At 43.1% G+C, this 27,595-nt stretch overlaps 1 protein-coding gene and 1 long non-coding RNA gene across 2 annotated transcripts in view; one reads left to right on the top strand and one right to left on the bottom strand.

Annotated features, from left to right (window-relative positions):
• Nucleotides 1-27,595, top strand: part of LOC132575213 (uncharacterized) — a 112,334-nt gene that overhangs the window by 17,552 nt on the left and 67,187 nt on the right. The window lies entirely within an intron of this gene.
• The window catches only part of LOC132575210 (transmembrane protein 68-like), a 52,850-nt gene continuing 29,422 nt past the window's right edge, over nt 4,168-27,595 (bottom strand). Inside the window, exons 4-7 of the mRNA XM_060243783.1 lie at nt 25,888-26,081; nt 9,568-9,628; nt 6,983-7,122; nt 4,168-4,277 (exon numbers count right to left, since the gene is read on the bottom strand). Of these exons, the coding sequence (XP_060099766.1) occupies nt 4,173-4,277; nt 6,983-7,122; nt 9,568-9,628; nt 25,888-26,081 (500 nt within the window). The 3' untranslated portion in view covers nt 4,168-4,172. The remainder of the gene's footprint in view (nt 4,278-6,982; nt 7,123-9,567; nt 9,629-25,887; nt 26,082-27,595) is intronic.

The raw sequence follows: 27,595 nt of genomic DNA, 5'->3' as shown, positions 1-27,595 counted from the left end.
TTAAAGGTAAGAACCTTGAACCTGATCTAGTAAGCAACAGGCAGTCAGTCAGTCAGTTCATGCAGCACAGGATGGATCCATGCCCACCTAGACGACAATGTCAATATCCGTTCTGCAGCATTACTTTTTACAAGTTGACACCAACAGTGCTACTTTTTCCAATGTGTGCCAAGCCTGCTAACACCAACACCATAACAAGTCTATCTGTATAGTCTACAGCTTTTATACCAGGCAACTACTTACTATTCAGTCAAAGTACCCACTGTAAGTCAGTGTTTCTTATTTTCAAATCTCCAGCTATCAAGAGTGTTGACTCTAAGGATATCCTTGTTTCAAGGAGATATCAGTTCAGTACCTAAAGAACTGAGTTTCTTCTAAAGGATAATTTCCTTTTACTTAAAATGATTTCTTCCTGTTCAGTGATCATCAATATCTACTGCTGTACCGTTGCATGGGTGTGAGATGACACTAGAATGACCCTGAATGGGTCTACAAATCTCTTTTACTCTCTGTTTCTCCATTTGTCCATAATATCCTTTTCTAAAGTAACTGAATACACCTACAACTTTCAATAGCAGGCAGATACTCATACATGAGAAATTTAATGCAATTTTCTGGAAATGCAAATGCAATTTTCTGGAACTTCTGCCTTCATAACCTCATTGTCTTTAAATGTTTACATAAGCTTCCCTATTGCAGCTGGAAGGAGAGGTAAAACTAATCAAGCTGTTTCTAAGGTAATATATCAAACTCTAAGACAGCACTAATCAAACTTGCACAACTATGTATGCAACATGTTTTGCAAATCACAGATGGTTTATTTAGCCGCCCTGAGCCTGCCTTGGCGGGGAGGGCGGGATATAAATAAAAGATTATTATTATTATTATTATTATTATCATCATCATCATCATCATCATCATCATCATCAAGCACTGGTTGGGTCCCACTAATTCATGGGCTGCATTTGGTATTCTGGGTCACAATTTCTGTGCTAATCTGTCCCTCAAACCTAGTCTCTGAACTCCAAAGAAGTTCAGTATGACTATTCTGAAGAACCATGAGTTTGGCCTGTTTCAGGCCATGCAGTGATGGACAAATATATTGTAAGTGGAAGTAGCCTAAGCATAGGGTTACAATGTGCCTGTTGGAACTCCAGCAGCTAGCTGGAGTAAGGAAATTTTTAAAAATGCCATTGAAGGTGGTATTACATCACTTCTAGGCTGTGATGTCAGTCCTTTCTATGAGTCACTAAAAACTCTATGGTTTACCATAGAATTATCAGAGGTTCCTAGATAGGCATTACATCACTTCTGGGCTTTTCCAATTTTTTTGCCATTACTTATGACTACTCCTACAAGTTTCCACTGCACCTGGTGTTACATTGCTTGTCAGACCAGGTCTGGCAACAGTACCTTAGTATGTGATTCCAAGAGCATGGAGGTGTGGTGAAGGATATATGAAGAAGATAATTCAACAGTTTATATAACTAGATGACAGAAGTGTTGTGTCTCTCTGTATAACTGGTAAGTATACAAGCAGAAGAGGTGCTTGTATAATGAACCAAACATCAGCACACTGACCTGTCCATGTCCATGCGATGAAGAGGGCTTGTTTTTGAGAATAAAGTTAAGAGTCCAGTGGCACCTTTAAGCCCAATGAAGTTTTATTCAAGGTATAAACTTTCGTGCGCACACACACACTTTTTCAGATACAATGAAATGGAAGAAAACCATTCAAACTTATAGGCGGGGTGGAAAAGCAAATTAGCATATAACATGGACATTTTGAGACAAAACAGCTGTATGGATCCAATTAATTCCCCTTAATTGGATCCATACAGCTGTTGACCCTGTACAATTGGTTTGTTGTCCCTCTTTTGTCGCAAAATGTTTGCATCATGTTGAATGCTAATTTGTTTTTTTCACCCTATTTATAAGTTTGAATGGCTTTCTTCCATATCATTGTATCTGAAGAAGTGCCCCACATAAGCTTATATCTTGAATAAAACTTTGTTGGTCTTAAACATGCCACTGGACTCTAACTTTATTTTATTGTTTCAGGTCAACATAGCTACCCATCCGGATCTAGCTTTTTGAGAATGTGATAGATAAGGAAGGGAAGATTTTTAAAAAAGATACTAGTTATATTGACCAAAGAAAAGAAAGTAATTGGATAAAATGTTTTGAAGATTGGCTTTGCACAGAAAGTTTGTCACTTCTAAAAACAGAAGAGACTGTCTCCGATCAGTGAAGGGGGGGGGGGGGTTGCATAAAAGATGCCATAGGCATGGAATGGAACACACCAGAATCTGATTTTCCTCTCAAGTTTTTAAACTTTATCTCAAATCAAGACCTGATTTTCCTCTCTCCCTTTCCTTTTCTGCTGTTTGTATTACTTCGTTGTTTTTTATTTCCTTTCCTGTTATTTGGATTACTTGTTTTACTTCTTTAGGATTTCATTGGCTTCTAAAGTATGGTTGTGTCTTTTGTTTTCTCCTTGACTTTCCTTTATGGGATATGAGTGGAGGTTACTCTGATAAAAGGATTCCATTGAGGAACTTCAGAAGAAAATAAAGTGGCATATGCAACCTGCTTTAGGGTAACTCATAGCTTTCTTGATTTTCAGTTCATAATGGTGTTTCTAAACCAATGGATTGTTATTTTTAATTATCTGTTTGTAATTGTCACATAGGGCAGAGAAGGTACAGTCCATAATATGCCATTTATCAGATTGTGTTCCTGGATGATCTTTCACATCTAGGTTTTCATTTGCTTTCATTTAACATAAGAATTTCCAGAGATTCTTAGAGAGAAATTACATCACTTTTGTTCCCTCCTATTAGTAATGTAACACCATCACTGATGACCACCACCTCTTCATGATTATTCTGTGCAGATGTCTCATGCTACCCCTTTTTCCATCCTTGCCTTGTTCCTCCTCTGTTATATAAGAATTTGAGCCATTATATCTCTGCATATCTATTCACCTGGATACCCTCATTTATTTTTATATCTTGATACCTTTTTAGACAGAATCTTCATAATCCAGAAATGGGCAACTTCACAATCCTGGCAGAAATGTGATTCTCAATACACTAAATCTTTTTTTAAAAGTCAAATTATGCAAAGTTCACATTTTAGAAGAGTCTGCATTTCTGATTTAAGTCCTTCTATGATAAGTATTTGGGACAGCAAGGAGGTAAACTAATTTGGTACTACACTACATAGTAAGGGCAAGTCATAAACATCTAAGACTATAGTTTACATTGCACCTGCATCACAGCTTCCCCACTTCCTACTAATACTTCAGCCCAATCATCCCAAATGCTGTTTCTGGTGAACAGGGAACCCTAGGAATAGTTTGGGGGGGGGGGGGGGGCGGTCAGAGATCTTCCATGGAAGAGCAGAATTTATTTATTTACATTAGATATAGTTGACCTTGATCACTGAGACTCAAGGTGAAATACACAGCATATGTCAAATGTGATCAATAATTGGCAAAAATTTACTCCCCCTTTCCATCCCTAGAAATTTTAGGCAAGATACAACTGAAAATATTTTTGAATCACGACAAACTGGCTCCAGACTGTGTAATGGCTGTCATATTCTTGTAAACCAGCAGGTGTCATCATGTACAAAAGGAAAAATTGCAAAGCATGTTTAGAGAATAAATGCTTAATTGGTAAGCATATCTGGTACAGATGGCATGCAATTGTTTCACAATAATATCATTAACATTTACAGCTGTTCTGAAGTCCTTATCCAGTTTGCCAAATGGTTTAAATATAAAGATGAAGCAATCTTGGGTGAAGCAAACATTTTGATAAGCAAATCTGGATTAACACTGGGCAACCTGTACACAAACTCTTGCCAAGTCATACTTTTCATGATATTGGGAGTTGTGAGAATAAACCTCCAAGCATTTCTAAAAATTTAAATAGCAACTCACTGGCCCAATTTAAATTGGGTTTTTAGCAGCCCTTCCCTTATATCATGGTTCTGATATAAATGGACCCACTATTATTTAAAGAACAATGCTTGGAACTCCATTTTCACTGTTGAGTCTGGTCCGTTCCACATATCTTAAATCCTATTGATATATTTTAGTGACATTTTAAGAATATTCATGATATCTGACACATTTTCAATTATTACTTTATTTTATTTTTACCTTAGTCTGGTTTCTGTTGCTTATCAAATCTATCCAAAATAGCTCTTATTATGTTTCCAGGAGTTTTTTGGTGTCTGTGTATTAGAGCTTCTATTGCAATTTTTGTCTACAAGAAGGAAAAAAGAAATGAACATATTTAGTTCATCTTTCTTAACAGAATAAACAGATCACTTCTTTCTTGTTCTTTCAAAGAGTTCAGAATGGCATTATGCTGCAACCTGTCACTCATTTAACCCTCCAACCTGAACAAAGATTAGACTGATAGAGAGTAACTGACCCTGCATCTCTCAGTGAGCTATATGACAGAGCTATATTACTAGTGTCTCCATTTCTAATACAAGTTAACATTAATTAAATATTCAAATTAGTGGCCTTGATATATGGATATTTTCACATGCAAATTTAGTCAGTTTGTGCTTAAACCAGGCTGTGATGTGAATTCATGATTTTATTCTAGAAATGCATCGGCAATTGGCATGTGGAGTATTGCGGGCAGGGAGGGGGGCCTCATTTGGCATGGAATGTTTCAATAGTGTGAGGAAAGCTGACTCCCTGGGCTGGAAGGGGATTTTGGTAGGAATTACGATATAGAGTTGCAATCTGCACTGGATCCTGAAGGTCTCTTGGAATTACAAGTGATCTCCAGAGTTCTGGGGGGTGGGGGATGGGAGGGGGATATCTGCTTTGGAGGGTTGACTGCATGGTGTTATACCCCTCTGAGGTCCTGCCTCTCCCAAACTCCAGGCTCCACTCCTAAATCTCCAAGAATTTTCCAACCCAGAGTTTGCAACCCTAGCATGGTAGGACTTGTGGTTGGAATTGTGCCTGAGAGCCAGAAAAGATGGCTTCAGCCTCCTCTTTTGCACTGCAGCTATGATTGGAATCTGCCTCCCACATGCCTGCGATGCAAAAAAAAAATGCCAGAAGCTGTGTTCACAAACTCTGTGTCATACCTTATTTGATCCTAAGATGCCCCATGCTCCCCCCATCAAAAGAGGCTGTAACTGAACCATTTGTGTCTGTTCCTTGAAAGCAATTCCTATGTAACTTGGATTGTAAAATATAGTGGTGTATGCTCTAACTATTTTGGACAAAGAATGATTGCAGTGCTATGGAAATGTGCAGAAGAGGGCCTTCCCTATTTGTAGCTAAATCAGCACTACAAGAGCCTGCAGAACAGAAGCTTTAAAGCCAGTGGCAGAAGCCCTTACAAGTTAGATGTTCTTGCCAATCGGATAAATGTTCCTCCAGGTGTACCACAGATACATTGGCTTCTTATTAGCAGTGCAAAACTGCACATTAAGCTATTAAGTACAGAAAGTTTCAGTATCTAGAACATCACTTCATGCCTTTGAAAACGGATAAATGTGATTTATTTAGTGTCACTTTAACTGATTTTATTGTGAATTATTTTGTTCAGCCTATTCAGTGTCTGTCGGAGACTGGACAAGCTAGCCATTAAATATGCTGTGGCCTCAGCATATTGTTAAACAATGGCCTCAGCAAATGTTAAACAATGCCCTCATAGGAAGAAATTGAAATATGTGATCCTTTGTAGCCACTTTAATAGAAGGAGACAGAGTAGTAGGTTAAAACTGTGGCCAGTTATGATATCTTCTCACTGTGTGCACTTTAGTACAGGATCCCACAGAGTCATCCTTAGAAAAGAAAATTTCAACAGCCGCTAGCCAGAATGCAGGAGTTCATCTTACTCCTTCTCCTTCATAAGGAACCTTTCAGTTAAGTTCTGTTAGGGCTAAGGCTGCAGGAAGAAAGGAACTATGAAGTCAGAATTGCATCTCCAGTTTCAGAATTTCCCAAATGCAGGGCTTTTTTTTTTCTAGTGGAGCCCACAGGAGTAGAACTCCAGCTGGACTGGCCAGGACTCCAGCTGGCCAGACCCACCATGTGGCAGCCATGTGTTCCCTGGCCAGGTGGTGTAGCCTAAAATGCAAATAATCTCCTACTGGGCTTTTTCTACAATTTTTTTAAAAAGCACTGCCCAAATGTATTCTTCATGGCCATTGTCTCAGCTCTGTATTTTAGTTTGCTTACTTGTTGCCTAGCTATACAAGCAGCCGGACAGCCATTTCAGTACAAAGCTTTCAGTGCCCTAGACAGGCCAGGCAAAATGCCCTGCCTACCAATGTGTACCTCAAGCTGCCAGATGGGCAATTTTGGACTTGGCTGTAGAAGACAACTTTGGCACATGAAGAAGCAAGAAGAGCATAGTGTCATGCCCTGTACTTAGCTTGCTTCCTGATTACCACAACAACCCTACATTTGTTGTGTGTCCCTTTTGTTTGGTGTTTTTAATTCTATGTTATTTGTTGTTTATCCATTTGTAAAAAAAATAATGGACTACCACTCAAGCCAAGCAGGTATTCCATTTGTGGTATATAGACATTTTGCTGACATTAGTGTAGGCTTTATAGCACAGTTTGAGTTTTCGAGTCTAACAGTTTTCGAGTCTTAACAGTTTGTAACAAGAAGTATGTGGAATAGAATGTCTCTACCTGTTATTTATAAGACTAGTCCTGAACTTCGTAAGGTATTTTTTTTTTCCTAAAAGGTTAATAGTAATGGTTTACTGTTTCCTTTAGAAAATTTTCTGCAGTAGCATGTCACTCTCACCTATAATCAAGCCGACTGCATTTCTTCCATTGTAATGGTACTGGCAATTGATGGAGCTACTGTATATAAAAACACTAACTGTGAAAGCAGTTCTTTTTTCTCTTACCTTCTGCATGGAATGCCCAGCATGTCAAGATAGCTGATATTTTCAAATTATTTTTTGTTTTAAAGCCATACCTTCTTAGCTAGTTCGTCAGAAGTTATGTTTGGATCATAAGCTATGGGCTCTCCTACATATGCACGGAACTTGACAGGAAAAAATCCATAAACAGGAACAAGTGGTAATCGAGTGTGCTCATACAGACATCTCAGTGGCCCTGTGTAATGAATTACAATTGGAGTCATATTTTGAGAGCTAGAGGCAAAAAAAAACCATAAGGAAGGAAATATTATAAGAGAAGCTTTAGATGTCAACAGGAATCGCTCAGTCACAGTTTTTATTTTTCCAAGTCTTAATGTGGGATACAAAGATGTAGTTGGCGTATAACATATCTGATTCAGTACTCAGTCCTATGGATGCCCACCTAAGATGGCTGCTGCTGTTTAGAAGCCAGTTAAATATTGTCCCTTTTTTTAAGTATACTGTCTTCCTGCTACCCTAGTGCATAACAGTTCTAAACATTTTAATGTGTCTCAAATTTACTCTTACACTGTTTATATTAGTATCTGATAGCTGCAAACACAGAAGAGAATAAAAGAGGAGTGCATTTGCAATGTATATGGACATTTCAGCCATCCTAATATTTTGTGTTTCCTCTCTTTTTTTAGGGTTGCCAAGTCTTTCTGAGCAGTTAGTGGGGAACTGGAGGGTGCACTTACCAGGAGCAGAGAGGAATGCCTGGCATTTCAGTGATACGCCTTTGTGACCCAGAAGTGACATGGGTATGTTGGGAGTGTCAGAGGTGATGCTCTGGTTTGAGGGCAAAAACTCTATGGTAGAAGCTTCTACTATGAAGTTTTTGCTAGGGCTGCAGTTCCAACTCAAGAAATATCTGGGGACTCTGGGGGTAAAGCCAGGAGACTTTGGGGGTGGAGTCAGAAGACTTTCCCATTCTCTAAATAAAGAAATGAAATACAACAGTGCAGTTTCTCTGAATACAGTCTTAATTTCCATATCCTCTTTTTTGCCTACTCTGGTAGCTGCACTTCCACTAAATGAAAGTGAAATCTGTCATATCCCCACAGGTTCCCTTGTCAGACTTTGGAAGCATTTCCAAGCATGGCTTTGGAACTTGCACACATGCTCACAAAGCAGCCAAAACAAACAGTTTGCAAGCCCACACTTTTGTGATCTCATTGGGGCAATTTATTCATGAGGACTGCTAATGTAACAACCTGCTGTATTTCAACCAGCTTCTTCAGACAGGAACAGGAAAGGAGAGCGGCCCTAGGGGTTGGAGTTTTCCTCCAGCCCATAATCAGCTAACCCTGGGGACTGACAAGCCTAGTTTGTGCACAAAAACCAGAGTGTCACCCCCAACATCCCCAACCTACCTACATCACTTCTGGGTCACATAGGCACATCACTGAAATGCCTGGCATTCCACTCTTTTCTTTTTTTGGGGGGGGGGGGGGGAGGGTTAATGCAGACAGGTGGCGCCTGGCCATAGGAGATCACAGCCCCAACCAGGGAGTCCAGCGTCCTTAGACTGCTTTGTAGTGCAAACTATCATTGCCCTACCCATGTCTAAGTATCTTTGTTTCATAATATGATAGCAGTTGGAGATCAAATCTAGCACTCAGTTGGAGTTTATGGAGTTGAAAATTTCGTCTTTCCTTGGTTGGTTGGAATAAGTTATTGCTTCTCACTGATATAGGAAGAGCATTGGGTAATCTAATTGTGAATGGAATCTGTGGCTGTCCTGGCTCCCTTTATTTGTAACATCTTGTGTAGTATAAAATAGGGTATTTTGTAGGTATTCAAAAACAAAAAACTAATTTTAAATTTTTCTACTATTTGAATATGTGCAATTCATCTGTCTGGGGAACCTTGATTGAAGTTACCTCCAAATGTTTTTCTGTGATGCTTCTATGATCTTAACCCAGATGCTTTTAGAGATATTTTAACTGCCCGGATTTGATGACATTGGGCTAGCCTGGCCATCCAGGTCAGTACTTTAATTTGCCTTATATTAGTTTGAATTAGGTGATCTAATTAGTTGCAGCTCTGCTTTTAAAACATTATTATGCCTTCGCTTCCATTAATGTGAAGGAGCTTCACACCAGGCAGCAGAAGTGTTAACATACAATTCATGTATACATACAGGCTTGGATCACCAGAGTGTTTCTGCTGATGAAAGCAGAAAGCATGGAACACAGTTTTCTGAACTGTTGTCCCTTCTGTGGCTCCAAATGTTCCCTCAAATGCTGTTCATGGGGGTGTAATTTGGGCTTCAGTAGTAGGGGTGATTGAGAAAGTTGCAATCCACAAATGGAAATCTGCAAAAAATAGATTTTTGCAAAAATAGCTGTTTTGCAGCAGCTAAAAACAAGCTGTTATATGTATGTGGTCCTCACAGGCTACTTGAGAGTGAACTTTTTAGACAGCCTTTCAGGCCAATCTTGGGCATTTTTAATTGTAAAAGCATATCACTAGGAACAATTATATGCATTCCTATGTATGTATATTTGGGATTATAGTTTTCTACTAATATAGAAGCCAGAAAAATAATAGAATTTTCTAAATAAAATGTTTATCACAAAACTGAGAAAAGTTGAATATTTAGTCAAAGCCAAGATTCTTATAAGTTTGAAACACTTACATATATCTCCAAGTGTCCTATACCCATCACGGATATTTTCTGTAAACAATGGGATGATGGCCTAAAATGATAAATTAAAAAAAAAAACCAGTGAAATATTTCTTAAATATTTCTTAAATAAACTAGGGTCATTAATCAACTCTAACTGTGCTACTACACAAAAAATTAACTAGTTTACTGTTATTTTCATTATAAAGCAGACACACCACAAAGTTTGACTGCCTGTATATAAAATATATGGTATGTGTATATTTTAATGCAAAAAAAATCAGCCTGTGAGCCTGGGGCAATTTCAACAAGTAGCATTTCCTAAACAAAGCAGTTCACAAGGACTTCCATTTCTCCAGGACTTTTTTTGTAGAAAAAGCCTAGCAGGAACTCAATTGCATATTAGGCCACACCCAACAATATCATTGTTTCACACAGGGCTTTTTTGTAGAAAAAGCCCAGCAGGGGTTCTTTTGCACACTAGGCCACACCCCCTGTCACCAAGCCAGCCAAAACTGCATTCTTGTGTGTTCCTGCTTAAAATAATAATAATAAAAAAGCCCTGCATTTCTCCCACATAACTCAGTATTTTAACTGAGCATATGCTGTAGCTTTCTTGGCTAATACTTTCTGTGCCCACATTTTACATCCCTTTTTTTTTCTTCTTGGGAAGGAGAGCAGAATATTTTAGGATCCCAGTGCAAGACACATAATAAGTGTGTCTTGGCCTCAATCTTTCCTTCAAGTTTTTTTCTATTGTAGGGGTATTCAGTTAACATGCATTTTTTCTGCTTAAGGCGATAGCTGCATGAGCAGTACTAGATAGACAGACAGATAAACAGACAGACAGGAACTTGGTGTCATGAAGAGGAAATCACACAGAAGGTTCATGTACAACAGGTGTCTTTATTTTAATCATGAAAGTACATCAAAAGGAAATATTGAACTGAACTGGTTGCAAGAAAGAATCAAACTGAACAGGGCCTAGACATTGAAACTGCTGTTGTCAAGAAGCTAAATTCCACCACTTCCAAGGAAGATAATCTGAGAACATCAATACTTGCAGTATTGTCTTACTCAAGTCTACTTAGTGGGGCTTGTTCCCAAAGAAATGTTCTTAGGATTGCACTGCTGACATATTATCAGTTTGGATGAAGACAAGTAAAAGTAGAGGTCTGCCTGTACAACATGGTTTTCTGAGGCCACTTCTGAGGGAATTCACTAGAATGGTGGAAGATGCAGTGCAAGAATCTGAAGATAGGGAGTGGCTAACAGGCAGAGATTGGAAGTGTTTACAACTTGAAGCATAGATAAGGTTATCAACTTACAAGTAGGGCCTGGAGATCTCCCAGTATTACAGCTGATCTTCAGAATACAGAGATCAGTTCCCTCAGAGAAAAAGGCTGCCTTGAAGGGTAAATTCTGTGGCATTGTATATAGATCAGTCTATCTACTCCAGCATCCTGTTTCACATAGTGGCCAATGGCTAACCATAGGGCATAGAGGCCAAGGACTTCCCCTGATTTTGCCTCCTGGCTACATCAGGGGAAGGCTTTTCCTATATTTCTGATCTCTTCCTGTTACAACACTCCCTAGCTTGAGATTTTTGCACTTTGCATCTCTCCACTGAGGTCTTTCCTCTTCCCAAACCTCACTCTCCCTGGGCTCCCACTCCCAAATGTCCAGGTTAGAATTTCCCAGACTCAGAGCTGTCAACCCCAAGCATAGACTACAATCAGGGTGTAGTCCAGAACTGTTAATGGCCTCCAAAACTCCTGAGCTTTTCATGTTTCTAAGTACTATGGAATCTCTGCCACAAATCTGTAAAGTGCTATGTGCATTTCTATATTTGGAACTAAGCTGTACATTTCTGAACAACCATGAAGCTCAGAGAAAAGATAAAAGACACTGAATTTGGTGCTTTCTAATAGAAAATATTAAGCTTTATTAGATTTCCACTGACAGGTGATGCAATATAAAATAGCCTTCCAAGTAGGATAGCCAGACCACCCACAGAGGCAAGGGTCCCCTGCTGCCAGGCCCTAAGCAGCTGGCTGGAAGGGGTAACATATCTTGGTTTTAAATAGATTTATTAGGTTTTCAGGTAAAATAGGAAGGGGGGGGGGGTAGAAAGGAAGGGAAAAAGGTGGGGTACATGAATTAAAATTTTGTGTTATTTCTACTTATGCATTATTCATTTTATATCCTCAATATCAGTCATCTTATAACATTTTATGCAATTACATCTTTTAATTCATTAATCATTAATATCTCTTAAAACTCCTACTAAGACAAGAATATATTTTTACATGGCAATAATTGTCATAAATCACATTATTAACTTATCTTAGAAGTTCATGTATTATACTGTAACCAGCTATATAATGGTTCCCATATTTTCTTAGAGGGGTAACATATCTTTAAAAAGAGGGAGAACTATCTAATGTGCAGCAGTGTGTCTACATCAGTGCCCACATGACCTGGAAGTGATGTAATCACATCTGGGACATTAGGGCAATGTTCTAGTATTTGGGCAAAAACTATGGTAGAAGCCAAATTTACCATACAATTGTTTGCCCAAATACCAGAGTATTGCCCCAGCATTGCAAACATGATGATATATCTTCTGGGTCACATGGGCAGTGACATAGACATGTTGCTGTACATCTTCTGGGCCTCCCTGCTGCTCCTGGTAAGTCCCCTCCCCCATGCCCAGCCAGTTGTCAGGAGGGTCTTGGCAATCCTACCTACAAGTATAGTGTTTCCCTGTCCATTTGGTAAAATCAGGTTTAATATTACAGGCCTGCTGCTTACACTGCAACAAGGAAAGAGGGACCTTATATCATACAATTGTATTCATACAATGTGGTTCTGTCCAGGGGCAGTCCCACTGTGATGTAAAGTGAAAAAGCAAATACACTTTGTTTCAGCTATGTTTTTAGACCGGTCAGCAGTGTATTTGTTTTGGGATCTTTTTCACCTTGTGGGTGACAGCTACAGCCTAGGGTTGCCAGGTCCCTCCTGGCAACCAGCAGATGATGGGGGGATTTACCAGCAGATGATGGGGAGGGAAGTGACATCATCACACTGAGATGTCAGGGTGATGCTCTGGTGTTTGGGCAAGAACTCTGTCATAAAAATGGCTTTGGAGTTTTTGCCCAAACACCAGAGCATTGCCAAGAAGTAATGTTACCACACCACTGACTACATAGCCTGGCCATCTTGCTCTGTCTTGGTAAGTCTCCCCCACAACCAGCTGATCGGTGACAGGGAGCAGGACCTGATGGTGTAGGGACACCCACTTCCACTGGGAGCGAGCAGGCAACCCTACTATAGCCTAAAATATTCGTTCTGCAGGGCTGGAAACACAATTCCATGTCTATCTTTGTCAAGAAGCTATGTTGGACTTTGCTATAAAACAGCATATGTAGAGTGTTTTCCAGAAGAGATGCATAAAAGAAACATGAGAATATTTGGATGAATATCTTGCAGTGATAGGCCTTGGGTTGATTTATTTTTGTGGGGACTTGTTTGTTGGGAACTCATCATGTTTCTACTTTTAATAAATTTATGAATGGAAGGGAGGGAGGGAAAAATGGATGTCTCCCCCCCCCCCCCCGTATGTGGCAGTGCCTTTCACCTGATCTTGCCAACTCCAGGTTGGGAAATTCCTGAAGATTTGGGGGTTGAGCCTGGGGATTGTGGGGCTTGGGGAAGGAAGTGTAATGTCACAAAATACATCTTTCAAAATTGTAGTCTCTGTAAGTCTGGAGATCAGTTGTAATTCTGGTAGGTTTTCAGGGTCCAACTAGAGATGAGCAACCCTACTTCCACCTATCCAAGAGTCTCTCTGGATCCAACCTATTGCAATTATGCTTGTTCAAAATTGTTTGTTTTGCGTGGTTATATTCTGTATTGTATGATAAGTAGGCCTTTTCTTGTAGAAAAAACCCAGGAGGAACTAATTTGCATATTAGGCCACACACCTCTGACATCACACAGGGCTTTTTGTAGAAAAATCCCAGAAGAAATTCATTAGCATATGAGACCATACCCCCTGACACCAAGCCAGCCGGAACTGCATTCCTTCTCAAAAAAACCCCCCTAATGATAAGCATATACAATAAAACAGCCTGCATATGGAGAGATGAATGGATGGATGGAAAAACCAGCGCTAGTAGAGTTTTGACTGCCTGTTAAGCAGTACTCTCACAGGTGAGGCACCTTCAACAAACCCTGTAATAATCTTGATGTGTGGGCAGGTGCACATTGGATTGTTCTGTGGAATGTAACTGTAGGTCTCACAGGTACCTATTGTATGGATTTTTTTTTGCCATTGTTAGTGATGAACAACACAGCAGTCCCTGTTGATATGCTCTTACTATATTTTGTGTAACTTTTTAATTCTGGAAATGCTCAGCTAGCCATTATCAGTAAAATAGATCTGTTATATTTTGTTGTTTGTGTTCTGTTCACTCTTCAAACAAACATGAGTGTTTCCTATCCTTTAGGTTGGGATATCACATCATTGTAATTTAAAGGGGACTTGTGAAAGTATTGCACAAAGGCTAACATAAGATTAGAGTCCTGTTTTTCCTGCCAACTTAGGTTAGCACCTATAGTCAGTAGAGAACAGTGTTGCCTGATTGGGGCGGAGCAACACTATTGAGAAATGGTCTGGATTTACTTAGCATTTTGTTTTTTTCAGCTTGATTGATGATATCCATCATCTAATTGCCAAGTAGGGGTTGCCAGGCCAGTGCATGGTCTGAATGGGAGCTTAGGGAGGCATAGCAAGGAAGGGGGGGGGGGGGAGAACTGTCACCTTATGATGGCAGCATTTCCAGAAGTGACATCAATATGCTGTGCAATTGTCTAGCAAACCCCAGTGTGTACCCCACTCTGGAAGGAAGGCATTGTACTTTGTTACAGCACATAACTGAAGCATAATGCAATCATAAGTATTATTTTTATGATAATGAACAAATCTGTATTAGCTAACAGAATTTTCTATACTTTCTATTACTAGATTCACGCTGCTGTCTGCTGATCTTTTTGTTTTCCTGCACCCACTACTTCCTTCTGTTCTTGCTAATATAACAAAATGCTTAACTAGACTCTTACCTTGGATGTTGCAACACACGCTGAAACTTAATGTGGTCTGAACTGAATATATCATACCTCTTACAAAATCTTTCAATATATAGTATAGCAACAAGAAAGGGACCCATAAAGACTTACAAGAGAGGGAGAAATCTAACTTGCCTCCTGATTTTCTCTTCAGAAACAGACTGGCAGGGCCGGATCCAGGGCGGGGAGCAGAGGGGAGTGCTTGCTGCAGGCACCACCGGAGGGGTGGGGGCGCCAAATTGGGTATGGAGTCCATTCTATTCTGTGGGCCCATAAGGGGGCACCATTTTTTAATTTTGCCCTCCCTCAAAAAACATGTAGATCCGATCCTGAATTAAAGTCATTACACTAATTACAAAACTCAGGGCAATGGAACTCCCTGGCACGCAAAGAGGCTGCCCCCCATTCCCTCCATGGCCTCCTACAGTTTTCTAAGACAAACAACTTTTTATTTAAAGTATGAGCTTCTGTGTGCAAGCACACTTCTAATACATTGTAATAAAAAAGGCAGGTACCCAAGTTCACACAGTAAATCAGATTTCAAGTATTTCATGTAAGTAGGGGTGGGTTAGTAGCCAGAAAGAGCTGAGTAGAGTCAAGATGCATAAGTAACAGAGCAATAAACGCAGTCAAGATTGGAATAACACATTTCTAGGACATGTAAAAGGCAGCAAATTGACATTCAGATAATAAAGGAGTTAAAAAAACATGTGTGAGAATCAAGTTTGAGTCCAGTGACCCCTTTAAGACCAACAAAGTTAAAATTATGTATATAAGCAAAAACTGAGTGACTTAGCTTTTGTAGTGGGAGGAGAAGCCAAAATCTCTGTTGGGCCCTGATGTTCCATTGCCTTGAGTTTTGTAATGATTGTAATTCAGCAATCTCCTATTCCAGTCTGTTTCTGAAATGATATTGCTTTAAAACATTTTGCTCAGCTTTGTGAATCTTGATTTCAGATTTGTGTCCATTCATATTTCGGTCTACCCAGGCCACAAGAGCATTGGGCAGTAGTTGGTAGGGTTGTGCCACTGGGCTGGTCACTATTAGGTGCCCCAAGAATTGGACTCCCTGGTCCAATCTTTTTGGAACTTGGGGGTTCTGTGGATTAGAGGCTCCTACAGCTGCCCTGCTAATTTGGGGCCTCTCCCTCAAACCTCCTCCTCTCCAGCACCCATACATTACCCTATGTTTTGCCATTGACTTCAATGGCCCTTAGGGAACAATGGTGGATGAATACAACTTCCTTGGGTGCCCCTTGAATTGGACCCTCTGGTACAAATCTTTTTGAAACTTAGGGATTCTGTGGGAGAGAGATACCTGCAGGTGCCCTGCAATTTTGGTGCCTCTTCTTCAAACCTTCTGTCCCCCAGCCACCTTTCAGTATACCCTATTTTGTCATTGTCTTCAATGACTCTTAGGTCGTTTTCACACTCACCTTCCGCCAGCGCGACCCCCCTCTTCACCGCGCAGGATCTGCGCGGATTTCACACTAAACGCTGCGGAGCAGCCAGAAAAGCTGGAAGCTCCCGTCGCAAAAGCCGCGCAAACGCCAAACTGCTTTTTGGCGGTTTCAGTTTGAGCGGCTTTTGTGCCGGGAGCTTCCGGCTTTTCTGGCTGCTCCGCAGCGTTTAGTGCGAAATCCGCGCAGATCCTGCGCGGTGAAGAGGGGGGTCACGCCGGCGGAAGGTGAGTGCGAAAACGACCTTAGTGTATAGTGGAGCCATATATTCAGGAATATCTGGATATCTCCCGAATCAGATTCGACTGCTGAATCAATATCTGATTTCCAAATATCCCCCCCCCCCTGCAAATAACCCCGAATCCAAATTTTACCGAACTTTTTTTTGGGGGGGGGGGCGGTACATCCCTAGTCAGAACTTGCTGAGACTGATGGAAAGAGATCTTAAGGCTGCAATGGACAATGAAAATTCTTATTAAATGTTTTATTTAATTTTCTATAATTCTTATTTATATTTTAGTATGTTACATAGCAATTTTCCATAACATACCCAGTGTCTGAAAAATACAAACATGCTATAGGATTTATTATATTGAAAATATTATTTTAAACCGTACCTTAAATTCTACCATAAATGTAATGTAATGTAAAAATTATCATTGGAGTCTGACAATAAAATTTTTGTCTCAGTATGTGGCAGCAGTGAAGGCAAACTCTGTGCCTGGGGATTGTTAGGAAAGGAATTGTAAACAAAGCTGCCAATACTGTAATCTCCTTGAATAGATCTATGGAGAGCCTTATTTGGAATGCCATGTCAGTTCTGGTCAAACAGGATATTGCAGAGCTGAAAACCGTACAGAAGAGGGCAACCAGGATAATTAAAGAACTGAGGCACTTTTCCTGTGAGGTAAGGCTAAAGCAGGGGTGTCAAACATGCAGCCCAAGGGCCAGATCAGGTCCCGGAGGGCTCTTATTAGGCCCACGAAAACCTCAGTATCATCTGCTTCCTTCTCTCTCTAGCTTCCCTTCTTCATTGCAGCTTGCTCAATTGCACAAGAACTACAGAGCAAAGCTTCTATTTTCTCCATTGGCTGACCAGCACATGAAGCAACTTATGTACAAAAGCTCACAATGCCAGCCTTTTCATGTTTTCCTTTGGGTCTTAGGCTCAAAGCATTGATGATGAGATTTCTATAATGAATGTCAATAAACTGAAAGTAGTTTTCAACTTACAAACACACACCTGAACAGCATACTCAAGATTGCTACAGCAGACATTGTCTCCAGATTTTGATGCAATAATTTAGAGCAAGAGGTGTCAGTTATCAGGGACTGTTAAATAAACAAAATATTGCAAGAGTGGGGCAGCCCAATCCAGACATACATGGCGGGCGGCCGCTCAGGCATGGGCGGATCTACGGCACCGTTAGTAAGCTTCCAAAGCATTTTGGGGTGCCGGAGCGCAGCGCGCCCCAGCAGCAGCCACCGCCAGTAGATGTGTATGATATGCTGGAGCGTGGCCTCCTTGAGCAGCGCGAGGGCGGGGGCAGGAGGGGGCGCATCTGCGGGGATTGCAGGGATTGGCTGGTGGCTGCCAGGGAGCCAGCCTACTTGATGCCTGCCGCCGGAGAGAGCGCTCCCTGGTGATAGGATGGGCGCATGCCCCACCCCCCTCAAGCACACACTGAACCCCATGGTGTGGCTGTGTAATCCTTGCAAGAGCATCCGATCAGCACTTACCACTAGTTCTATGAAGCAGGCTACCTGTCAAAAGGGTGAAGCCAAGACTCCGTTAGTGCCCCCCCATGGTCTGCATGGGCAGATGGCTTCCCAGATGTCGTGGGGGGGCCCCTGCCAGGACACAGTAGGCCACCTGCTGCAGGCACCCATGCCCCAAAGGTGCCAGAAGCAGTCCCCGTGGTAGCTCCCAATCAAGCCCCCCGCAGAGAATCCGACATCCATGAGGGGCATGCGACAGTGCTGAAGTGGCCGTGTGCTGCACTCACCGCCCCCACTCCCAGATCACGTTTGAATAAGGACTCAACGCAATGTGCAGGAATCAGATTTATTGAAGCACAGGGCTCCAGAGAGGCTGCCGCACGGACCCCTCGCAGGAAGCCACCTGCATCCGTGTTGAGCAGAGGCGGCCAGCCAAAGGGTGCAGCCATAAGGCGGCCGGTCCCATCAGGGTCGGGTGCAGCATCCCAGACATCATCCCCGACGAAGCCCACATGCTGCATTTCCCCGCCCACCTCGCTGGAGGGGGCCACCTCGGGAGCGACAGGAATAGCCCCCTTGGCGCTGACCAGAGACGAGTCTGTCATGGCCGCCCCCCCCCCCGGATTCCTGGGGCATGGGGAGGGGATGTGGGCAGATCCAGGGTTCGCAGCATGAGGGGGGCAGATAGGGCCAACTGTCTGAGTGGGGATGCCCTTCATAGGTCCTCCACCACATCGGCCATCCGGGTCATGGTGCAGCTACCTGTGGAATGGAACAGGGGTCAGATGCTGGCATGAACAGCCACTCGCGGAAGCCCCACGCCCTGTGCTCATTGCTGCACCTTGAGGGGACTCAGGGCGCTCATCATCTGTGGACAGACGGCTTTCCCACGGTACACCAGCAGGGCATCCGGAGGTCTTGAGAGCCCTATGCCTCCACTCGGATAGGGCCCCTCACAGTTCCAGCGGTGTCCAGAAGCTGTGGTGGAGTGCGTCAGGGCGGCAGCCAGGGCACTGCAGCCCGCGCCACATAGCACAAACCATGGGGACCCATGACGGGTGGTGCCCCCTCATCCTGCCTCCAGAGTGCCCCCAGGTGCGGGGGCACACTCTCCCTGCTCTCTGTGTGGGTTGCACGGTGGCGGCAGAGACATCGGGCGTGCAGATACCGGGAGCGCCTGAGAACTTTGCGTCTTGAGGATGTCACCTGTCTGGACCACTTCCGCTTCGACTGCGCCGCTATCCAGGACCTGTGCGAGCAGCTCGAGGCAAGCCTCTGCAGCCACGTGGCTGGTCCCCGCCCCATCCCTGTCTTGCAGCAGATCCTCATATCCCTGTGAATCCTGGTGACTGGCTCCTTCCAGGGCATGGTGGCCAAGGTCCTGAAGATCTGTCAGTTGTTGGCCAGCTGCTGCCTCCACTCCTTCCTAGACGCCATGCTTGAGCGCTTCCAGCAACATGTGTGGTTTCCAACAGGTGAGGAGGAGCTGAGGACTGCCAGAGTTGGCTTCGCGGCGGTCGCGGGGTTCCCCAATATCGTGGGGGCTGTGGACTGCATGCATGTCACCCTGGTGGCCCTGTGGGAGGATCCCATGGTGTACCAGAACAGGCACCACTTCTACAGCCTCAACGTGCAGGCATCCTGCGACCACCAGGGAGTCTTCACAGATCTGGTGGCGTGCACAACGCCCAGATCTTCACGTCTTCAGACCTCAATCATCTCCTGGCAGCCTGGCTAGATGGCCAGGGGTGGTTGCTAGGTAAGACCACCAGGCGGCAGCGTGGGGCGCCCCTCCCATCCCTGTCCTCATCTATCCTGTCTCCACAGGTGACCAAGGGTATCCGCTGCTTCCCTCTTTATTGAGCCTGCCATCCAGCCGTCATTATTTTTGGTTGACCAAGTCACCTCCCTGGGCCGCCCCCTCTTTTCTGTGGCACCCACCCCAACCATGGCACCCTGTCTGCTGCATCACAGACCCAGACGGCGTGGACACATGGTGCAGGCCCAGACAAGTGGCTGCCTCGCTGCCTATCAACCCCCGCCCTTCACCAATATTGCCCACTACAGTTCCCACACATGTGCACTAAGTGGGTGCCCCAACCACAGAGCCATGCCCTTCAGACGGCCAATAACAGAGTGCGCGGGGGATACAGGAGGCCAGGGCGAGGTAAGAAAACTGAAAGACTGAAAGACACAGAAGACGAGATGGGCGCGCCGGGCTAAGTTTATTGATCTACTAGCGGGGAGAGCAAGCTCACGCTTGGAGGTTCTTGGCTCCCGCAGTCCGAGATGCCATTGCTAGAAGATGCACCTACAGCTGCGGGGCTGCTGGGGCCAGGCAGCTGTGCTCTGGCGGCCACAGAGGCTGGTATGCAGCGCACACACCTGAAAGACAAAGAGACGGTGGGGGAGGCCTCACCGGTTGTAGGCATAGGACTCCAACCCTGGGTGAACCTGCGGCAAGCAGGGCGAGCGTCCCAGCTGCCTCCAGTGGAGCCATCCCACACATTTCCAGCTGTCCTGCATCATGGGCCAGCTGCATCGCATGCGAGCCCACAATCACAGCAGCCGCTGCAGGGGCCAGCACAAGTGGCAGGACCTGCCATAGATGGCAAGTTGCTGGCTGGGCTGTGGAAAGCTGGAAAATGTGTTGCACCCGCTTGGCCCCGGCATGGGGCTGCCCAAGACACAGGGTGCAGGGGACAGCAGCAGGATGGGTGGCCTGGGCACAACCCCACACGCACATGTGCGGGGGCCAGCATCTCGCCCGGAGCCGCAACCACACTGGCCAGTCTTGGGGGCTGGAGGCCACGAGGACTCCTAGCCAGAAGCGAGACCTGTTAGGACTAGGAAGCACAAGTGGTTAAGCAGGCAGCCCAGACTTAGCTCACCTCCCCCCAAGTCCAGCATCTATAACTTAAATAACATCCTTCTATGTGCCGTTCCTGCCACCAAGTGCACCCCTCCTCGTGCTAAGACCGCATGGCGCAGTGCTCCGGAGCAGAGTGTCATGTGTCCTGCCCTCCCTGGAGAGTTGTGCATGGCCGGAGTCGAAACCTTTGTAGGGTGGGGGGGCATTGATTGGGTGTAGGAGGGGGGCCGTGGCCAGCCCGCAGCAGGGGGGGATTGGTGGACCAATAACACGGCTCCCAAAGGGGTTTCTGCGCTGTCAGGCGAGGGGGAGGCGTTCCCACACTGAAAGCTTTGTGGGAGCCAACCAGCAGTGGGCACGCCCCTGGGTCAGCCCCCTCCTACGCTGACATGCCATCCTGTGCCTCTGCTGTGCCCCAAATGCGGTGCGGCGGTACTGAGCTATCAGCCCACCACGGCAGCACGCTGCAGCAGCCGGAGAGTGGCGCATGTCCCATATCCACCAGCATGGATGAGGATCTGCCGGCGTAAGTCTCCAGACCGGCGTGAGTCCACTTCCATAGCTCTTTCGCCCACACACCCCCCACCCCACCCCTGGATTGCTCTGCTAATCTTTTAAGCATATTTTAAGTTTTTAAAAAATCTTTGTGTTTGTCTGTGTCCTTTATAAAGTTTATATCTCCACTACCTGGCATTACATTTTATGATACATATGGCCTGGCCCAACAAGATCTCATGTATGTCAGATCTGGCCCTCATAACAAATGAGTTTGACATCCCTGGACTAAAGAGTCTGGAACTTTTTAGTTTAGAAAAAAGTCACCTGAGGGGAACAGAATAGAGGTTGGTAAAATTATATATAGGGTAGAGAAAGCTAAGAGAGAGAAGATTTTCCCTTTCCTGAAATGATAACAATAGCACTTGGGGGCACCAATGAAGTTGATGGGCACTAGATTCAGGGCAGATAAAAGGAAATACTATTTTATTCAATGAGTTATAAACTATGAGTAAAAGTGATCTCCAAATTTAGAGGCAACAAATCTCTAAAGACCAGTGACTGAAGGCAGCATCAGAGCAAGAGCCTCTGTTTGTTGGCCCACCAGGGCGTCTGGTTGGCTGCAATGGGAAATAAATTGCTGGACTAGATGAACCAATGGTCTGATCCAACAGGATCTTTTTACATTCTTATACAGTTGCTATGGCAACCCATAATGCCAAACGCTAGTCAGGGATTTATTTTTGCATCTGTGCATGAACAGACATGTTTATTTTTATAAAGATTTTAAAAAGATGTTTCTGCTAACCTGAGGGATCCCCATATTCCATAGGGGCTAGAGCTTGACTATCAGATACTGTGATAATGCTCTTTGTATTCCTTCTAGACTTCTTAGGCTTACTATGTTGTTTGATTACATTATACTCAAACAATGCAACATTTGCTTGCTTGTTCATATCCTTCCACAGGCTGGCTGTAATTTTTAGATTGATATTGCAAAACAATTTTTCTTTTAGTGCTGTTAAAACTCTAGTTCTATTTCTTTTAATGAGGCTGGTATTTATTCATAAAACTCCCAATTAATTTTCACCTTTACTTCAGGCCTCAATTCTGATTTTTATATCTTGTTTTCCTTTCTCCTTTATGATTATCTAGTACAAATGCTCCTGACCTTGTATTCATGAAGGATGCTGGACTAGTCACAGTTCCTCCCAGCAAAGCTCCATTATGCTGATGTTTGGAGGTAAAACAGATATGCCTGTTAGTTTCACCATATACCTGACCAAAGGAAAGTAATCCTTGCTACCTCTCCCTATCCAAATTACATTTTGTCACACCCTTCTCATATACACATCATTCTACATTAATATTTTCCCAAGAGTTTACATCATCTCATGTTTTCTTGATCCTTCTGGCTCTTGTCCTTATTCATCCACATGTTATCAGGTTCTGACTCGGATTCCTAGTTTATTACTGTTTAGTTATGTTTATGTGCTCTAGTTCTTCTTAAACATGGAATTTTGTTATAAATTTGACATGGAATTAAGTGGCTAATGTTTGCTAACTGAAATCAGTCCTGTGCACAATTGTTTTGATAAAAGATGTTGAATATTAATATGTTCCTTTTTCTGAGCTGGTGCCACAAATGAGCTGTTGCTATTCATAAAAATAGAATAAATGATTGAAAATATTGTTTTTTGCATTTATTATGGTTATAGCTACTGGCAGGGCTAGCGTGTGGTAGTCGGTGGGACAGGCAGTGGCCTGGGGCACTACCAGGCATCCCCTTACTCATGCAGAGTGCTCCTCTGAGCCTGCCTTCAAGGCAGACTCGGAGGAACACTGCACAGTGCACTAAGCTCTTTGGAGCACTGTGCAGCACTCCTCCGAGCCTGCCTCCAAGGAAGCCTCCGAAGAGCACACTGTTTTAGCAGCACTGGTCACTTTCAGGTTGAAAGCGGCCAAGTGGCACCTTCCGAAGGCACTGCTTGGCCACTTTCAACCTGAAAGCGACCAATGCCACTAAAACAGTGTGCTCTTCGGAGGCTTCCTTGAAAGCCTCTGAGGAGCTTAGTGCTGGGGGAAAGCGGCAGCGTGGCAGCACTCTTCGCCACCCATCACTCTTTCATCCCCTGCCGCCCTGCACAATGGCATCACTTCTGGTGATGTCATCATGCCGTGCACATACTTTGCACACACAATGAGCTCCATCAAGGGAGCTTGAGGGGGGTGGCATGGTGCAGGGTCTGCCTCGAGTGGCAGAATCGGTAGTGCTGCCCCTGGCTACTGGCAAATGGGTGCCTTAAATGCAGCGAGAGATTTTCAGATTGAGATTAGCAGCCATTTCTGGAATTTGAGAAGAAAGTATGTGTATCCGTCTATATACTGCTCATATCCAGGGCTTTTTTTTTTTAGCAGGAATGCACAGGTACACAGTTCTGGCTGGCTTTGTGTCAGGAGGTATGGCTTAATATGCAAATGAGTTCCTGCTGGTCCTTTTCTACAAAAAAAGCCCTGCTCATATCAATCACATGATCTTGTCTTCAGATTTCATGGGGGAATGGGAACAGGATGGTTACATTACACATGGAAGATTATTGTGAAACTTAGTGTTATCCTAAACAGGTCAATTAAATAGGGCTTAGGCCCATTGTACACACACATTTTACTGCAGATAGACCTTTAATCTTTACTTCAGCTTCTGTGTCCACCTTAAGCACCATTCTTTTTCCTCTGATGTATTTATTCTGCAGCTACAGTTTTTAAAACTTGCACTTTTATAAATCAGGTTGGAACTTGTGATGTATGGGGGGGGGGGTGTCCACTTGTTCCTCTAAGCTGAGTTAGTGTGAGCTAGCTCACAGATTTTTGGCCTCCGGCTCACACATTTTTGCCCCAGAACAAACCAATTTATGCAGTAGCTCACAACTTTAATGGCAGTAGCTCACCAAGTAGAATTTTTGCTCAGAAGACTCCATGGCTTAGAGGGATCATTGGTAGTGTCCAAAGTTTTTTTTAAAAAATTTATGCTACTGCCATATCGCAGCTGCACCTTCATTTAAAGCCTCATGGTTCAGATTTTGTGCATGAATTTTAGCATTAGTTCCTTGTGTGAAAGGAAACAAAGGCAGGCAGGCAAAGGGGAAAACTCACTGTTGAAACTGACCAGACTTTTTCTGAAACTGACAAGCCGCTCTGAAGCCCCATTTTCCATATTGCCAAGCACTAGGGGATTCTCTGCTGTGTTATTAGCCACTGTGAAAAATGGGAAAAAGTCACACAATCTCAGAATATGAGGGAACACTGACATTTCAAAGTCAGCTGCAACTCGACCATGCTATGCACAGGGCTGTAACAGGGAAGCAGTCCTCTGACTGAAGCTATAGAGAGCTTTTTTAGTCTTATGCCAATGTATTTTTTTTTAATGGGGGAGGGTGTTTTTGTTGATGCCCTAGCACAGCTGCATAACAATGCTAATTTCCTGCCCTTCTTTGAAAATGTGCATGGTTTTCTCTTTGGACTCTTTAGCCTGGAGAAACGTCGACTGCGGGGTGACATGATAGAGGTTTACAAGATAATGCATGGGATGGAGAAAGTAGAGAAAGAAGTACTTTTCTCCCTTTCTCACAATACAAGAACTCGTGGGCATTCGATGAAATTGCTGAGCAGACAGGTTAAAATGGATAAAAGGAAGTACTTCTTCACCCAAAGGGTGATTAACATGTGGAATTCACTGCCACAGGAGGTGGCGGCGGCCACAAGTATAGCCACCTTCAAGAAGGGTTTAGATAAAAATATGGAGCACAGGTCCATCAGTGGCTATTAGCCACAGTGTATGTGTGTATATAAAATTTTTTGCCACTGTGTGACTCAGAGTGTTGGACTTGATGGGCCGTTGGCCTGATCCAACATGGCTTCTCTTATGTTCTTATGTTCTTACGTTTGTTATTCTCTAATTTGATCCTGCACACTGGTTGTAATCATGTCAGTTTTGGAGTGCAGATTGCACTCTTCCTCCAAATGGGGTGATCCCAAGTGATTCTTAAGCTTGGCAGTTCGCAGAAGGTCCATGTGACTTAGCTGCCATTTTAATGTTAGTCTTCCAGATACTGTTGAAATGATTCCCCCCTCAAACTTTGTTCACTGAAGCACTAAAGGGAAAAATGTTTTCAAAGTTTTAGCCTTTCCATCTCAATATATCTCTCTCTTTTCATCTCATGTCAATTTCATTCTGCACTGATGATCTCCTCTTCATGCAGCACTGAAATCCTTATTTCCACCCCCCACTGGGGACGTTGTCTTTTGTCTCCTCTCCAATCCCCCTTTCAAGTCAATAACAGCAGTCAATACTTCACACAGCTCCTTTTAACCTTTCCCTGTTTTAATTTTTAATTTAGCAAACTGAGACTAGTGATAGTCTCATATTGCTTGACTCATGCCACTTGTTAAAAAAATTAACTTTTCTCATTCAATATTCTACCATAAGATGCTTATTTAAGGAAACCAGGAGTTCCAAATTAGGGATGATCTTTGGGTTGTGGCCTTTGTCTTGGGCAGTTTCATTTTGTTTCTTCCAGACAAATGACAGTAGATGTAAAATAAATAATTAAGTAAAATATGTCTACTGCAAGAATGTGTCTTTATGCAAAAACTCACCACTTTAGCATCAATAGCTAGCTGAGCAAAGCCTGTACGATTACCCCATAGAAGTCTGTAGCTGCTGTCACTAAACAAAGCTTCTCGAACTCCTCCTGGTGAGATACCCAACAAATTGCCATTTTTGAGAATTTTCAGACATTCCTCTCTTGAACCTGTTGTAAAATTCATTATCCTTAATAATGTTTTTAAACCTGAAAGAAATAAATACAGCATGGATTTTTATAATGCAAAAAAATAATACACTACGCACATAATAAGAAACAAAAACTTACTTAGACCAGACATTTCTCCCCCCCCCCCTTTTTATTCCTATTCTTCTCTGGATAAGAACTTTTCCATCAGTGGAATATGTTGTTATACTAGCCATCCCAGTTGCTTTCAGGAGAGATGTGTGACGCCATCTAATGATGCTGGAATCTATATATATTTATTGTTTATTTTATTCATATTTATTGTATGCTTTCACTATGAGCCCCGTGGCATAGAGTGTTAAAGCTGCAGTACTGCAGTCCTAAGCTCTGCTCACAACCTGAGTTTGATCCCCGTTGGAAGCTGGATCTTTCAAGGAGCCGGCTAAAGGTTGACTCATCCTTCCGAGGTTGGTAAAATGAGTACCCAGCTTGCTGGGGGAGAAGTGTAAATGACTGGGGAAGGCAATGGCAAACCACCCCGTAAAAAGTCTGCCATGAAAACATTGTGAAAGCAACGTCACCCCAGAGTCAGAAATGACTAGTGCTTGCACAGGGAACCTTTCCTTTCCTTTTCCTTCTCTATGTACTGTGACATATGTTGTGTGCTGTCCTGAACCCAATTTCTGAAATGCGTGGGATAGAAATTAAATGTACTGTAATTATTAAATGTACTGTTATTATTTATTATTATATAATGGAATACTAAGCAGAGTTACACCCTTCCAGTTCAATAAAATGAGTACCCACTTTAGAATTAGGCTATAACTCTGTTTAGGATTGTTCTGTTAATTTTGCAGTGTTTAAAAATTTAGGGCATGTTGTTCATTTTACTCCCCCTTTGTTTGTTTCATACTGCTGTTAAGGCTATTTGGTATCATTTATCATATTTTGTTTCCAGTGCCATTGTTTTCAATAGGAAAGGCATTTTTCTTTTTTAACCAAACATTTTGGATGTAGAGGTATATATTTAAAACAAAGATCAAACATATGTGGCAAGGAAAGGTAAACATTTCCTTCCACCACCGTCTTGCCTTGCTGTTAGGATAATCAATCTCCAGATGGGACCTGAAGTTCTCCTGGAATTGCCACTAGTCTCCAAAATGCAGAGATCAGTTCCCTTTGAGAAAATGGCAGCTTAAGAGGTTGGTATCACATCTCTGCTGAGTTCTCTCCCCTCCCTATATTCCATCCTTCCCGGGCTCCACCCCCAAGTCTCAGGAAATTTCCAAACCCAAATCTAACAACTCAGTTTGCTAGCTTTGTTAATATCAAAATCCATTATCAGTCTGTATGAATATGCTTCAAACAGTAGAATACAATTAAGTAAAGCAGGGGGGTTGCAGGTTTATCTTCCCTTTCTTGTGCATTGATTTTGGGGGTCAGTGGGAAAATAGGACCACTATACCCCCACCCTGTTTAAAATATATTTATATATATAATTGCATGTACTCATTTGTGTTAGGGTTGCCAACATCCAAGTCAGGGCAGAATTACAACTTAGACTACAGCTATCT

The sequence above is a fragment of the Heteronotia binoei genome, chromosome 7 (genome assembly GCF_032191835.1).
Source record: "Heteronotia binoei isolate CCM8104 ecotype False Entrance Well chromosome 7, APGP_CSIRO_Hbin_v1, whole genome shotgun sequence".
In the NCBI taxonomy this organism is placed as follows: domain Eukaryota; kingdom Metazoa; phylum Chordata; class Lepidosauria; order Squamata; family Gekkonidae; genus Heteronotia; species Heteronotia binoei.
This window is presented reverse-complemented; position numbering and strand designations above follow the sequence as displayed.